Genomic DNA, 14204 nt, shown 5'->3' on the forward strand with positions numbered 1-14204 from the left:
AAGGATGAGCACAACGCACGTAGAGCAGGCCGAAGTCATAGCCTATAGTCCAATTGGAAAACTTGAGCGGCCTTGAGTACAAGCTACTGAGGAACGACAACATAGTAATGGAGACGCAAAAAGGCTTATATATCAAATCATTTCATTGCCTAGCTTTCCATATTCATAAGAATTCTTCTTTGACTGTGACTTGGAAGTTTTGAGCAAGCACAGTCGGCCATTTCCACGTACAATGGAACGGGCAACCTCGGTCGCATTCCAAACTATCCAGCTATACCAGATGCAGCCATGGTAAAGACGTAGCTTTTGTCTGGCTATGGCTATGCGGACGGTAATAATTGTGGTTTTAAAATGCTTTCATCTTGAGCTTGCCTCTAATAATGTCGCTACTTTAAATTTTCAAGTACCAAGTGTCGTCAACTTACTGAAGAGAAGAGACCTAGGCCTCTCAAAGTCCTTTCCACCAGGTTGTCTTGGCAATGCTAAAGTGGCCAGCCACGGTCACGTCCGCAGAGCTCTGCCCGACCAGGACGTCATACTCACCAGCCTCTGAGATCCATTGATCCCGCTCCTCATCCCAATAGCTGGTTGCATACTTCTCCAAGATAGTTACAGCCACAGAGGCCTTTGCTCCCGCCTTGACTGCCAACTTCTGGAACCCCTTCAGCTCCTTGGGCGGCCGCTTGATGCTGGGCTTCAGCTGTCTGATGTAGACCTGCACCACGGCTTGGCCATCGCGTGTTCCAGTGTTGGCAACATCTGCTGATACCAGCACAATGTCATCCCCATTAGCCGGTACTTTGACATCAACGTTGCAGTTGTTGATCTCAAAGGTCGTGTAGGATAGCCCGTGCCCGAATGGGAACAGCACTTCCTTCTTGGTCCTCTCATAAAACCGGTACCCGACGTAGACATCCTCGCCGTACAGCGTCCGTCCGTTTTCGGATCCAAAGTTCAAGAAAGCCGGATTATCCTCCAACCGCTTCGGAAACGACAACGGCAGCTTCCCCGACGGGTTTACGTGCCCGAACAACACAGAAGCAATCGCATTTCCGCCCTCGTTACCCCCGAACCAGGACTGCATGATCGCCGGGACCTCATCCACCCAGGGCATCTCCACCGGAGTCCCGCTCTGCACCACGACTGCCGTGTTGGGATTCGCCGCGACGACCGCCCGCACCAGATCGTTGGTCCAACCAGGGAGGTCCATATTGTCACGGTCGAAGCCCTCCGACTCCCACTCGCCCGTCAACCCGACCACGAGGACGACCTGGTCCACGCTGGCGGCGAGGTCGACGGCACGGCGGATCTCGGCGTCGGCATCCAAGACGGCGGCGCAGCCGAGGCGAACACCCCCGCCGCGCATCGCCGTGGCGCCCTTCTTCTTGACGCGCTGCGTCTGGCTCGACCCGAACTGCAGCACGACGCGGTACGTGCGGCCGGCCTCGAGCGTGACGCTGCCGCGCTCCTCCCGCGTCCCGGCGCCCATGAAGGTGCCGCCCAGCACCTGCGTCGTGGCGTTGTCCACCACCAGCTGCCCGTCCACCAGGACCTTGGCGGTGCCGCGCACCGAGCACCCAAACATGTACTCGCCCGACTGCTCGGGTGTGATGTCGCCCTCGATGTCCATGTAGAAGAGCTCGGGGCTCACGTCCGGGTGCGAGTAGTCGACCAGCAGCATGTCCGAGAGGTCGGTGTGGACCGTGTCACGCAGGATACGTTCCTCGTGGCCTGCCGGTTCGTTGTAAAATTTGCAAAGCACGCCCTTCCTACCCGTGCCGTCAGGGGTCTTGCTGATCAGGCTGAGCGCGGGGAGCTGCTTGTAGCCCGCTGCGCCGAGCGTGTACTTGGCTGATGGGACATGTTTGAGTATCCCGTCAAGGGGCGTCGTGGTGTATGTGGGACGCAAGCTGGCCGAGCCACCACCTGCGTAGGCGGCGATATTGGCGTTGGGGCCAATGACAGCCACGGTTTTCTCTTTGCTCAGGGGCAGGATGTTGTTGTTATTCTTGAGCAGTACGAGCCCGTCCGAGGCGATCTTGTGCATCCGCGACGAGAGCTCTTCCGCTGGGATGGAAGTGTCTGTCTTCTCGGGCGAATCTGTGACAAACGGTCGCTCAGGGCAGGCGACACGATTTGTGAGGTTGAGGAGGTTACGGACCCGCTGGTCGACCGTGTGCTCGGTGAGCTTCCTGCTGCCGAGGGATACGACGATGTTGGGGCCGCGGACACGAGGCGGGCCAGGCATTTCAATGTCCAGGCCTGCCTTGGTGGACTCTGCAGCTGAGTATGTACCGAACCTGTAGTCAAAAAGTGTGAGTTTTGTGTTTAGAGCCGCATAAAATAGTTCCAGGGAACGTACCAGTCACTCATGATTAATCCATCAAACTTCCACTCATCTCTGAGAATATATTGCATCAACCGCGGGTTCTCACTCACGTGCAACCCGTTGACCCGGTTGTAGCTTGTCATGTATGTGAGGGGATTTGAGTCTCTTTGGGCGATCTGGAATGGCATCAAGTAGATTTCACGGAGGGCTCGTTCGCTTATAACGGCATTGTATGCCTGCCTGTGCTGGATATTGATGTTAGCGGGCAAATCGCTAGGTGTAGACTTCTTGAGAAGTTTACTTGCCTCTCGTGTTCCTGATCATTGCAAACATAGTGCTTCAGACACGCCGCAACCCCTGTGCTCTGCACACCCTTGACCATAGCGGACGCCATCAGTCCAGACAGGACGGGATCCTCGCTGTAACTCTCGAATCTAGTCCCCAACCCAGGACAAGTCAGAAATCCATTTCAGAACTGCCAACACGTTGCACGTCAAACTCGACACCGAAACAAACAAAAAAAAACATACCCCCTTCCGCCCAGCGGACTCCTCTGGATGTTGATAGTCGGACCCAGCGACACGTGCGCACCCCTCGCTTTGCACTCCTCCCCGAGAGTCGCACCCGCATGCTCAATCAACCCGACATCCCAGGTGGCAGCCAGACCTGTACCGCAGGGAAAGCAGGCGGCAGGCGTGCCGTTGAAGAATCGCTGGCCGCGAGCGCCATTGGGCCCATCAGTGAAGCGCAGAGATGGCACGTTGAGGCGCGGCACGTCGCGCGTCTGCCAAAAGTCCTTTCCCGAAAGGAGGGCGACTTTTTCTTCAATGGTGAGGCGGGAGATGACGTCGTCGACGTCGAGGTAGGGTTCTTTGGTCATTGTGGGAGTGTTGATGCGGGTTCGGAGGGGATGGCGGAGAGGTTGGACTATTAGGCGTTTGCTTCCGAGGGCTTTAACTGTGCTTTAAACCCTCCTAAAAGAATCTTATTGTACAGTGTAAAAACAAATAAGCAAAGACCGAAAAATGGAATTATCGAAATAGGTTGAGAAGAATTCTGAACACGTCGAGACACATATCTCGGCGCCTCCCGACTATGCCACCGAGGAGCCTCCGCCGCGAGTCGAGCTGTTGTTACGTGGGGTGTGTCGGGGAACATTCCGAAGATGCACAAGTGCGGTGTATAATGCCCCTCAAGTGCTAAAACCCCTTGTTTTGCCCCACTGAGCCGCTGGGAGGCGCTGGCGTTCTTCCAGACAAATGCAGTGACAGTTTAATTCGAATTGATACAATGATAAAAAAAAAAACTGTCAGCCAAATCTGGTCGGGAAATGGAGTTTTTGGAATAGGGTTGGAAAATCAATGTTGGAGTGATAACCTTCGGTTCGGTGTTGGTGTAAGTGTCCGCTCCTCCCAGAAAAGAATGCGAAGCGTTACAGGGCCAATCGGGGGTCTTGTTTTTAGCGGATCCATCCATTCGTGATATTCCCCGCGGTATCGGCACCACGCCCAGTTGAATCCGTTTGTCGCGACAAGTACAACGGATGACAATTTGGTCTCTTTTAACCAAAATTACTACTACTTCCCACAATATTACCAGATCACTTTTCACTCAGACTTTTAGCGGACTGTACCTCAACCCAAGTAAATACTCAGAATCTCGCCCAAAGAACGCATTTACCCTCATCCTGTCACAAATGACTTGGCAAAGGATTATACGCTTCGTGGGCCAGGATGGCCAGGAGCACTTTGGGGAACCCATCATAGAATCTGCTGGGGAGCTGGTAACCAAGCTAGAAGCCGGCACCCTCACAGCAAGCGAGCTCACCGGATCTGACCTATTTGAAGCAGCCCCGACCGGCCAAGTACTCCAAGTCAAGACGCTTCTTGGGCCCCTCAGATCATCGGACGTGCCAATCGTGCGCTGCATAGGTCTCAACTACATCAAACACAGTAAGAACAAGCACTGATATGGGAGGAATAATAATCTCAACCTAAGAGAAAGGCGAAGCGCAGAAGATAAAAAATACTGACAAAAAAACACCCCCCCAACCACAGTTCAAGAAGGTGGCCGCAAACCACCCCCTTACCCTTCAGTCTTCATCAAGCCCTCCGAGACCATAACATCCCACGACTCCGACATCCCCATCCCAAAGGTCGTTCACAAGACGGCAGACCAGCTCGACTACGAAGCCGAGCTGTGCATCGTGATCGGCAAGACCTGCAAGGACGTACCCGCATCCTCGGCCCTGGACTACATCGCCGGCTACACGGCGGGCAACGACGTGTCGGCGCGGTCGTGGCAGCGCGACCCGGCCCTGGCGGGCGGCGTGCCGCAGTGGTGCTTCTCCAAGGGGTTCGACCGCTGGTGTCCGGTCGGGCCCATGATCGTGTCGCCCAAGGTTCTGGATAACGCCCACGGCCTGTCCATCAAGACCTGGGTCAACGGCGAGCTGAGGCAGGATTCCGACACTGGTGACCTGCTGTTTGGAGTGCCCGAGATTGTCGCCTTTGTCAGTCAGGGAACTACGCTTCCCAAGGGCACCGTGATCATGACCGGGACGCCGGCGGGGGTTGCCATGGGGATGAAGCCGGAGCCCAAGTGGTTGAAGAACGGGGATGTGGTCTATGTTGAGATTGGTGGGATTGGGAGGCTGTGGAACAAAATGGTGTACGACGGGATTAGGCAATAAGCCGATTCACAATCTACGTACCTCTGTCTACACTTGGAGATAATTAGTGGCGTAAGAGTACCGTCATTCCAGTCACGTGGGTGATGTATGATCAGCCAGACACCCTTGGTTCCGATTTGAAATGCGTGTCTGACCAATCCAACTTTGTAGGTGCTTTCAAACCCCGGGGGCGCTTGCGTACCTTAGGTAAGGTACCTGTCCGTACTGCAGGTAGGCAGGTATTGGATTCTCTGCATACCGGTAAACTTACATTTTTGGTTCAATCTAGGATACGTGTTCAATCAATTTGGGCAACAGCCCGATCTTGGCCGTTGTTGATTTCAAAGCCCGGATCTTATTTTAAAATATATGTAGTTATAATCTTTTCTGGACAGGGTCTTGAGATATTCCTGTCGCAACCCCATACACACTTTAATCCGTACAATATCCACCTAAACCAGTGACGAGAAAACTTTAAACTCCCAGCTCTCCCCGAACCAAAAAATGGCAGACAGGACCTCATTCCGTGGCGCATGCATGTGTGGAGGCATCACCTTCAGCATCGAGGGCCGACCAGAAGTCATTGGTGCATGCTACTGCCGCCACTGCCAGATGAATGGCGGCTCCATGCATCAAGTTGTACGTTTTTTTTTGTTCCCCCCCAGCTCTCCCGTCTCATATCCACATTCTGCTGATAAGGCGCACCCCTTTTTGTTAGATGGGAAAGTTCACCAAGGAGTCCATGAAAATCAACGACCCCAAATCACTCCTCAAAATGTACATCATCCCGGGCGCCGAGACTGAGAGCGGCAAGGACAAGGAAAAGTACTTTTGCTCCAACTGCGGCTGCATGCCATGGACCGTGCCGCAAGGCAAGGAGGGAAAATATCGGTTCGTGAGGACGAGCTATATCGAGAATGGGTAAGGGCCTTTTATTTCATTTTGCATTTGTATTTTTTTTTTTTTTTAATATTTTTCGTTTCTTCGGCGCCCAGTTTGTCAAGCATCACTAAACTCTCAAATTTCCAATCCGCTGACGGATGATGCTGACCTTGCCCCGCTTCCCGTTGACAGGCTTGAGCTGAAGACAGACGAAGAATGGTTCAAATGAGGGGCGGTTTGGGGTTGAAAAGGTTTGGGATTTGACGTAATGCGATGGACCTGGGGAGAATATTTCGGGGAGGAAAATTATCCCCACTTATACAGTAATTCGGTTTGGGGGTCGTTTTTGCGGGGAAATCTTGAGGGGAAGGACGGGATGCGATGAAGCATGAGTCGAGCAAATCTCGCTAGCGGAACAGAACCCGAAAGTTCATAGGGGACTTGGCTCGGCCCGCCGGAGTCTGCTCCCCTGGCGGGGCTTGTTACTTCGATGCCCTCCATAGCCCATAGCAATAGGATTCTCTCTCACACGAGTCAACAAGAGCCTCAGATTGACTAATTGTAACCTCTCAAATTCACCAATACTACTTTCATTGGTGTCAAAACAAACCCACCATACATTGGGATTGAATTCACACAAAGAAAAACATAAAAATAAAAAGACGTAAATATGACTTCCAACCCAAAAGACGACGCCTCCAACAAGGAGGTCTACTTGGCCTCCCTGCCCGACTACCACGTCGCGCCGCTGTGGACCGTCATGTCGAGCATGGTGCCGCCGAAGCCCAACCCGCGAGCCGCGGTTCTAAAGTGGGCGTACGAGGAGCTCCGCCCGCTGCTGCTCAAGTCTGGCGAGCTGGTTGACACGGAGGAGGCGGAGCGCCGGGTGCTCATGCTCGTCAACCCAAACATGCGCGCTCCCTACACCACCGACACCATCTACGCCGGCCTGCAGCTGATTCAGCCCGGGGAAACGGCCCGCGCGCACCGGCACGTCGCGAGCGCCCTCCGCTTCATCATAGAGGGCGACAAGGGCTTCACGGCCGTGGGAGGGAAGAAGATCACGATGCAAAAGGGGGATCTCATTTTGACTCCTAGCTGGGAGTAAGTCTTTTCTCAAGTGACCCCCGAGATTTTTGAGTCTCAGCACAACATCACTTGGACAGAGCGGTCAAAATCCATAAACCTAGCTATTTTGCTATCCTTCAAAACACATCTTGCTTACAGTTAATTCCCCCGATATCAGATGGCACGACCACGGCCACGACGGCGACGGCCCCATGATCTGGCTGGACGGTCTGGACCTGCCGCTCTTCCAGGCCTTGCCCACCAACTTCGCCGAGATGTATTCCGACCCGCGATACCCGAGCACACCCACCGACGACGAGTGCGACATCCGGATCCCTTGGACGGTGGCGCTCACGCACCTGGACTCGCAGCCGGGCCCCTGGGCAATCTTCAACTACACGCGCCGGGTCGGCGGCCAGGGGGAGCCCGTCGAGATTTCGCGCACGCTGGGCGCCCAGGCCGAGAAAATCGAAGCCGGGAAGCAGAGCGAGCCCGTCAGGGAGACGTGCTCGTTTGTGTACCACGTCTACGAGGGTTCTGGTACCAGCACGATCGAGACGACGAGCGGCACTGAGCAAGTTACGTGGCGCAAGGGGGATACTTTTGCAGTGCCGACTTGGTCCGAGAGGGTTCACAAGGCTGATCAAGGGACGACGGCTTATTTGTTTGCCGTAAACGATGCGCCTCTACTCAAAGCGCTGGGTATGTACAGAAAGCAGTAGAGTTTTGGGACTTGTACAAATATTAGCGTTCGTGTTTATTTGCTAGCTCCTTTTGGCTATTATTCTTGTATCATGTCATCATTGTATGCACCCGTTGCCGGATCCATATGATTGTGGTCGAGGCCATGAGACAGGTTGTAGAGCCAGTCCATGTTTCCTGATGGCCAGGAAAGTTGAAGTAAAAGGTCATCGGTATATTGCTGACTGGCCGTCAGGAAAGCAGCATTGTTTGTGAGTCCGGTACCAGCACTGAGATTGGCTTCCGGTTCCCGACCAGTGATGGCAGTCTGCGCGCCCTGTCTTTGGCTGTGAGGTCGAGACACGGTGACCAGTTGAGAGCCAGTGGCTTCAGAGCGGCCAGGACCAGCCCCTTCTGGCGCATTCATATTGTCATTCGTCGCCCTTTGATCGTATGCCGCTTGCAATATCCACAGGCATCGTTTTGCAAACACGCTGCCAGATCGTTTGGAGATGGACAAGGCCTCGACACATTGTGCCCATGAAACATCAAGCAGTTCTTCCTCGTTCCTATTTCCTCGACAGCAATCATAAAATGCAAGTCGAAGGCTTGGTGTGAGAAGGATGGCAAGAATGACAGTCCCAGCAGTGTAGAGATAGAAGACTGAATACCACCAAGGAGGCGTTGGCGGCCCCTCGTCACTGGCCATTCCGTTCCAGATGAGCTCGATCAATTCGCGGGCTGCAGCAACCGATGATCTGATGCAGGCCTGTAGAATTTGCCGTTGGAAATCCGTGGTGGCACCAGCTGCTTCGGCCTCGAAGAACTGTCCATTGGAAAGCTCTACAGTGGTTGGTCGAAAGAGCAGTATTCGTAGGTGTAAGTAACGACAATGCAAAACCACTGCCTGTTTAGCAAAAACAGTCGAGCAAAGTTCAGAATTTTTTGCGGGAAGGGGGAATTGCAGATGTGCGGGAAGTTGTTTTCGCCATCGAGCCAGTCTCATATCTATTTCCAGAATTTTTTGAAGATCCGAAATGTTGACTCCCTCAGGTCCTGCGTTCCGAGAGTCGGGTGACGGGGCGTAAAAGTGTCTAGAGAATAACGGAAATGGGTTAGCAAGCAGTGTTGGAAGGCTGGTAGGTCGCAATCGTTGTGTTCATCGTCACTTACTCGAGAACAGTGACCATAATATCCGCCAGGTTTAAAGTCTCGACAAAAAAGTATGTCTGGGACCTCGGATCTGCCGTAATCTCCGCAAGGCAGCTGCCAGGCTTGAAAGATAATGCTTCATCGTCTGCCGGCTTAGGCTTTGGGACCACGGTTCGCCATGAGACCATTGTCGGTCGGCCAAGAATCATACAAGCGACACGGTCCATAAGAATGCACCCCCACCAAGTCCGATGGCGCTCCTCCCTCTCAACTTGGCTGTCTGTGGGGCTGTCCTCGTTGACCCCGATACCCTGTGCGGCCCTGATCGCCGTCCCGATGGCAAGCCAAAAGCTGTTGACCTGGTCAGTGGCTTGCAAGTACTGAGCGATGAGGATGTGTGCTTGGACGAGCTTCATAGAGCATCCGTGATCCATATCAGCGTCGCGTAGTAAGTTGCGTGAGCGCTCATAGAAAACATTTGCGCTCTTCTTGGCCGCGTTACTCGGCTCTTCAGAAGACGCAAGGCTGCAGCCCAGAGCGAGCACAATGTTCAGTCGTGCATGGGCAGCCCTGACTGCGTGTACTGTTTCATTCTCTTTTGATTCTTCGGAAGGATCGTGATTCCATGTGCTCTCATACCATTTCACAAAGGAACCTTTGTGCAAAACGGGAAAAAGCGGGTGGACCGACTCCCAGTACTTACTAAGGTGTGCGTCTGCAACTCGCCTTGGCGGAAGGATGATGTCGTTCCACAGAGCGGCAAGTTCCTCACGCTCTCTCTTACCCCTCCGACGGACGGCCGTTCTTCTCGAAGTCGTAGTGCCGCCATCAGACAATGGACTAAGTCCATCATCACCACCGTTCCCCGACAGCCGTCGGTGTCTGCGCGTAGACTCCTGCACCTCACGCATGAAGGCGGCAGCGCTGGAACGACCAAGGAAGACGGTACGGCCGGACTCTGCCGGAGTCGTCTCGGTCGCACCCATGGCACTTCCAGCCGCAGGATTTTCTTCCGGTTCCCCCTCACCGGCGGATCCTTGATTGGACTGGTCCGACGCATCGCTCCGACCTAGCCTCTGCATGTGGATGAGCTGGGACGCTGCGAGGTGTCGCTCATTAGGCGAGACTGGTGGCAGGCCGTTCCCACTGGTGCTGGCATTGTTCCCAAAGCTACCAGTGGAGTTGAACGAGGTCTGCTGAGCGGGATGATGCGTTGCTGGAGTTGATGCTGAAACGGATAGTGCTCTAGCACGTTCCAGCTCACCAATGCGCTCCTCGAGCGACTTGACGTACTGAGGGTCGATATCATTGTGCACACTCGAAGGATCTATGTAAACGCACTGCTCAGGACCCAATCGTCGCCGGGCACATGCACCGCAGACCTAATTAAAATGTTTCAGCCGATGCCTCTTGACCATCGGGAAATTTAGACAGACAAAAAAAAAAAGAAAAAAAAGGTGGTCTAATCAGTAGGAGAGCACATACGGGGCGAACGGAATCGCACCGGACCTGTAAATATGGCGTTAGTTACGAGGTATTTGACATTTGGAATTATACAGATCCTCGCATTGCGCATCTGCCGACTCGAGGTCACAATTGATGAGGGGTTGACGGAATTATGGCCACCTTTCTATCCCGACATTCTTGACATCTTATAATTTTCAAAAGAAAAAGTTGTCAGCCGAGGCGTTGAGATTTTGATTCTGGTTCGGGATCCGGGGAAAAGCAAAGAGACTGGGGCCAACGACTTACGCTAGACGCGTCTTGCGCCGTTTCGCTGGCCGACCTTCATCGTTGTTGTTTGCGTTAATGTCTTGACCATGATCAACCCAATGCGACTCGGATGGTGCCGAATGAGGCGTGTTGCTTTCGTTCATGATAGGCGGCGTCATTATGATAAATTTGACGGCGTTGGGCCTGCGGTCGGCATCTACTAATTGGCTGGATCGGCATACAACTGACGCTCGAATTCTTTCGGGAGACAATCCGGGGAAAGAATGCGGGGAAGGTGTGTTCGCTACCGGCCCACGCGCAGATAGGTTCCATACTACTCACTCACCGCGAGTATCACGTGTTGCCGAAACTTCTGCAACGGGGAGATCCACAATGGGTTGGCACCGCTTACCTTTCGCTGCTCAGTGCTTACTGTGCTACCGGGCTAGCGACCGCAGCGCCTCATTCGGCTTCTGATAGGTGCCTACCGCCCCTAGCACCAGCGAGTCAGGCTGCTGACTACACTTGAGATGACACCCAACACTATCCTGACTTCCACGTCCTCGGATACGGAGCCCTCGAAAAAAAGTTTTGAACCTTGTCTTATGCATCTGACCATGGCAGGATCTGCGCTGGACCTTGGCTGTTGCTTCTACTCTACTCTCAGAAAACACGCCAGAAAACCCCGACCCCTTTGCAGCACTGAATACCAGAGAGATGGATGTGGCTCAGATCAAACAATCATTATTCATTTATTCATTATTCCTTCTAACATCACTTTTCAAACGTGCTTGTACATTTATGGGTTCCTCGAGCCTAAGTGATTGGGTTTGGCTCAAAAGGTATCTCCTCCCGGAGGTCTCCTTGCGTCTATTAGCCCACTTCAATTCCCATTGCAGGCAGTGAAAATTAGTTTTAGCCGTGGCTTTAACTCTTGTTATATTATTTCTTTTTTTCTTCAACTTGGTTGGTTGGTAGCATCTTCACACACGGACTCCTCGACGGTACCGCCTTGGCCTGTATGACGGCTCTTGTGGTGTTTTACATCTTTAAAATTACTGTCAGCTCTATGGTTTACATTTATATGCATTTCATGATTGACTAAACCCTAGACTAGTCCGGGCAAATTGGCGAATGCTGCCATATTTTCATTGGCTTTAGCTTTCTCCTTTTCACTCATCGGCTCCGGCTTGCCAGTTGACTGTGTCTTAACAGCTGCGACTCCAACCGAAGTAGCTGACTTCTTTTCTTGGAGTCTTTTCTGGGCTTCGGCAGCTCTAGCGGCCTTTTCTTTCCTGGCGGCATCAGCCACATATACCTTCATCTGTGCTTTCCTTTCCCTTCTGTTTGGCCCTTGCGGAGCCTTATTTCCCGGCGCAGAGGTTGCCTGTTTACTGGTTGTTGTCCCGGCCGGAGCTGCCTTTGCCATCTGCGCTGCCGCAGTTGCAGTAGCTGTGGCGGCCGCTTCTTTCCTTTGAGCTTTTCTAACCCTCCTTGATGGTTGTTTGACAGCTGGACTTGCAATTTGTTTGTTTTCCTGTATCGGTTTGGCAACTTGCTGCTTCTTGGGCGGCTGATTAGGTGTAGATTGTTGCGGTGCCAATGGCGAGTTTACAGCCACCTTGCCACGCTGTCCCCTTGGAGGCTGACTTTTGTTCTTGGCTGCGGCATTCTTTTGTCTTTGAGCCTCTCTATCGTTGTATTTCTTCAATCTGGCCGCCGGGTCTGCCGTCTTGAGTATTCGCGAGCTTGGGTTTTGCTTCTCAATACGGTCAAATTCTTCGAGTCGCTGCTGTTCCATCGGTGTTAGCGGCTTTTTGTTTTTGTCTCTTAGTTTGTATTGCACCAATCGTTTCCTTGGATCAGTAATTCCCAGAATCCGCGACTTTGCGTTGTTCTTCATCTCAATTTGGTCGTAGTTATCCAGAAGTTTCTTCTCTTCCGCCGACAGTGGTCCCTTCTGACCCAGCAACCCATTTTTAATTGCTTGGTCGCTGCGTATCTGCTCTTGCCGTTGCCTGTCTCTTCTTGCGTCGTATGCCCTCAGACGCTCCACCGGATTTGTTATACCTAGCAACGACGGATCATTTGGGGGTATGGGCTGTTTTGTTAGGTTCAGAGTGTCTATCCGTTTCTGTTCTTTCGTGTCGTAGTTTCTGAGACGTCTCCTGCTTTGCCTATTTAGTAGCGTTGAAGCTGGGTCTATACCCGGGGCTGCGGATTTTACAGTAGGACTCATTGATGTCTGGATGGGTTGAGTGCCTACGCCGACAGGTCCGTCAAAACCTCGGCCTGGATCCTGCGCGGGCTCTGCTACAGGAGAGCCAGCATTCTCTGTGTATAAATGTTAGTACTTTCTTTGAGAAAACGCCCGTTCTCCAGGACAGATTTGCTCTCACCTGATGCCCCATCACTGTTGCTGGAACTGAAAGGATTCCTAAACCAGCTTCCACCGGAAGACTTTGGTTCCTGGTCAGCGTCGCTACCACCACCGAAAGGGTTCTTGAACCAACTTTTGCCCGATGACTGTGGCTCCTGTTCAGACTTGTCACCCCCGCTGAAAAGACCACCGAAGATACCCTTGCTTGGCTGTTTTGGTTCCTTATCCTTTGGTGGTTTTGCCTCCTTGTTGCTGCTTCCAAACAAGCCACCAAAAAAGCCACCGCCCTCCTCTGGTTGTTCGTCTGTCGCATCATTTGCAAACGGATTTAGCTTCAAACCATCCCACCAGTCGCCCAACCAGGTGCTACTCTTCCCTTGAGGCATGGACCCGTCAACATCTGCTGACATAGCCTCAGATCCTTCCTCCGGGACTTCCCCGGGCACCTGCCGCTTCCAGGGCAGTATGTCAACATCTCTCTTTTGGAGAGCCGGCGTAGAAATTTGTTGCTGGTCTGGGCGACGACTCGTCTCGAGAGGATGTGTATGACTGATGGCGAAGACATTCGGAGTGATGAGGAAAATGATTCCTAGATTTAGGTACCTGGATAGTAACATTCTTACTTTGTTTTATTTTCGACTGGGTAGAATTGCTCGTTGATATTGCGGATATGTCATCTGGGAACAGTGACAAGGATCAAGTGCCGAACCCTAGATTGTTCTGTGAAGACCGTCGTTCACTGTATCATCGAGCTCATCTTCATGAGAACTAATGCAGAAATAAATTCCTTGGCTTATATCTGGTTTAAAAAGAAGGAGAAAATGAGCAGCCTACTAATGTACATGCCTCGCTTCAGCAGTAAGCTCCCTCAGACATTTCAGGAAAGTGGGGCGCTTATGGTTGCTTAGTGCTGGCAAGGCCTATGGAACGACAGCACTCGGGCGACCGTTAGACACTGCCACGCCGCCGAAGGGTGGGTCCTCCTGTTAGTGACTAATTCGAGGTTCTAAACAACTGCCTAAGGTAGGTACCATCCTGTACTGCCGGAATTAAGCCTTGAATCCGACATCAGTTCTTTGCTTAGTTGCTGATTCGATATTGGCATTATGTTCTTGAGCCCCAAAACCTTCATGCCAAATGGCAATGGTGCCCGATGCAGAATTGGTGCCGCTTGGAACAGAAAGGAGCGAAAATGAAGTCACGTCTGATCCTATCAAGCGGCGGGTGACAACGTTTATTGTATATTTGACGATTGGTCGCATCGATAATAACTTAATTTCAATGCAGCTCATTGCCTTCTCCAACCTGGCACAAAATTTTGTTCGTGA

The 14204-nt window shown here is 52.5% G+C and overlaps 6 protein-coding genes across 6 annotated transcripts; 3 read left to right on the top strand and 3 right to left on the bottom strand.

Moving 5' to 3' along the window:
• Window positions 1–448: 448 nt before the first annotated feature.
• PgNI_11288 (uncharacterized protein) lies at window positions 449–3209 on the bottom strand (the record flags this gene model as incomplete). The annotated part of the gene is made up of 4 exons (XM_031131258.1): window positions 449–2300; window positions 2363–2574; window positions 2631–2763; window positions 2860–3209. The coding sequence occupies 4 exons, from the start codon at window positions 3207–3209 to the stop codon at window positions 449–451; spliced, it is 2547 nt and encodes an 848-aa protein (XP_030976962.1).
• A 498-nt stretch (window positions 3210–3707) lies between these two features.
• PgNI_11289 (uncharacterized protein) lies at window positions 3708–5021 on the top strand (the record flags this gene model as incomplete). The annotated part of the gene is made up of 2 exons (XM_031131259.1): window positions 3708–4281; window positions 4387–5021. The coding sequence occupies exons 1-2, from the start codon at window positions 3873–3875 to the stop codon at window positions 5019–5021; spliced, it is 1044 nt and encodes a 347-aa protein (XP_030976961.1). The 5' UTR covers window positions 3708–3872.
• Window positions 5022–5354: 333 nt separating this feature from the next.
• Window positions 5355–6461, top strand: PgNI_11290 (uncharacterized protein). The gene is made up of 3 exons (XM_031131260.1): window positions 5355–5639; window positions 5719–5921; window positions 6075–6461. The coding sequence occupies exons 1-3, from the start codon at window positions 5505–5507 to the stop codon at window positions 6109–6111; spliced, it is 375 nt and encodes a 124-aa protein (XP_030976766.1). The 5' UTR covers window positions 5355–5504; the 3' UTR covers window positions 6112–6461.
• Window positions 6462–6552: 91 nt separating this feature from the next.
• PgNI_11291 (uncharacterized protein) lies at window positions 6553–7672 on the top strand (the record flags this gene model as incomplete). The annotated part of the gene is made up of 2 exons (XM_031131261.1): window positions 6553–6986; window positions 7129–7672. The coding sequence occupies 2 exons, from the start codon at window positions 6553–6555 to the stop codon at window positions 7670–7672; spliced, it is 978 nt and encodes a 325-aa protein (XP_030976897.1).
• A 46-nt stretch (window positions 7673–7718) lies between these two features.
• PgNI_11292 (uncharacterized protein) lies at window positions 7719–10711 on the bottom strand. The gene is made up of 4 exons (XM_031131262.1): window positions 10536–10711; window positions 10265–10292; window positions 8805–10165; window positions 7719–8725 (listed from the first exon to the last, which is right to left on the bottom strand). Exons 1-4 carry the CDS (start codon window positions 10673–10675, stop codon window positions 7732–7734), a joined length of 2523 nt encoding a protein of 840 aa, XP_030976767.1. The 5' UTR covers window positions 10676–10711; the 3' UTR covers window positions 7719–7731.
• A 423-nt stretch (window positions 10712–11134) lies between these two features.
• PgNI_11293 (uncharacterized protein) lies at window positions 11135–13493 on the bottom strand (the record flags this gene model as incomplete). The annotated part of the gene is made up of 2 exons (XM_031131263.1): window positions 11135–12830; window positions 12896–13493. 2 exons carry the CDS (start codon window positions 13491–13493, stop codon window positions 11605–11607), a joined length of 1824 nt encoding a protein of 607 aa, XP_030976794.1. The 3' UTR covers window positions 11135–11604.
• Between the last annotated feature and the right edge of the window lie 711 nt (window positions 13494–14204).

This window comes from Pyricularia grisea, chromosome VI (assembly GCF_004355905.1).
Source record: "Pyricularia grisea strain NI907 chromosome VI, whole genome shotgun sequence".
In the NCBI taxonomy this organism is placed as follows: domain Eukaryota; kingdom Fungi; phylum Ascomycota; class Sordariomycetes; order Magnaporthales; family Pyriculariaceae; genus Pyricularia; species Pyricularia grisea.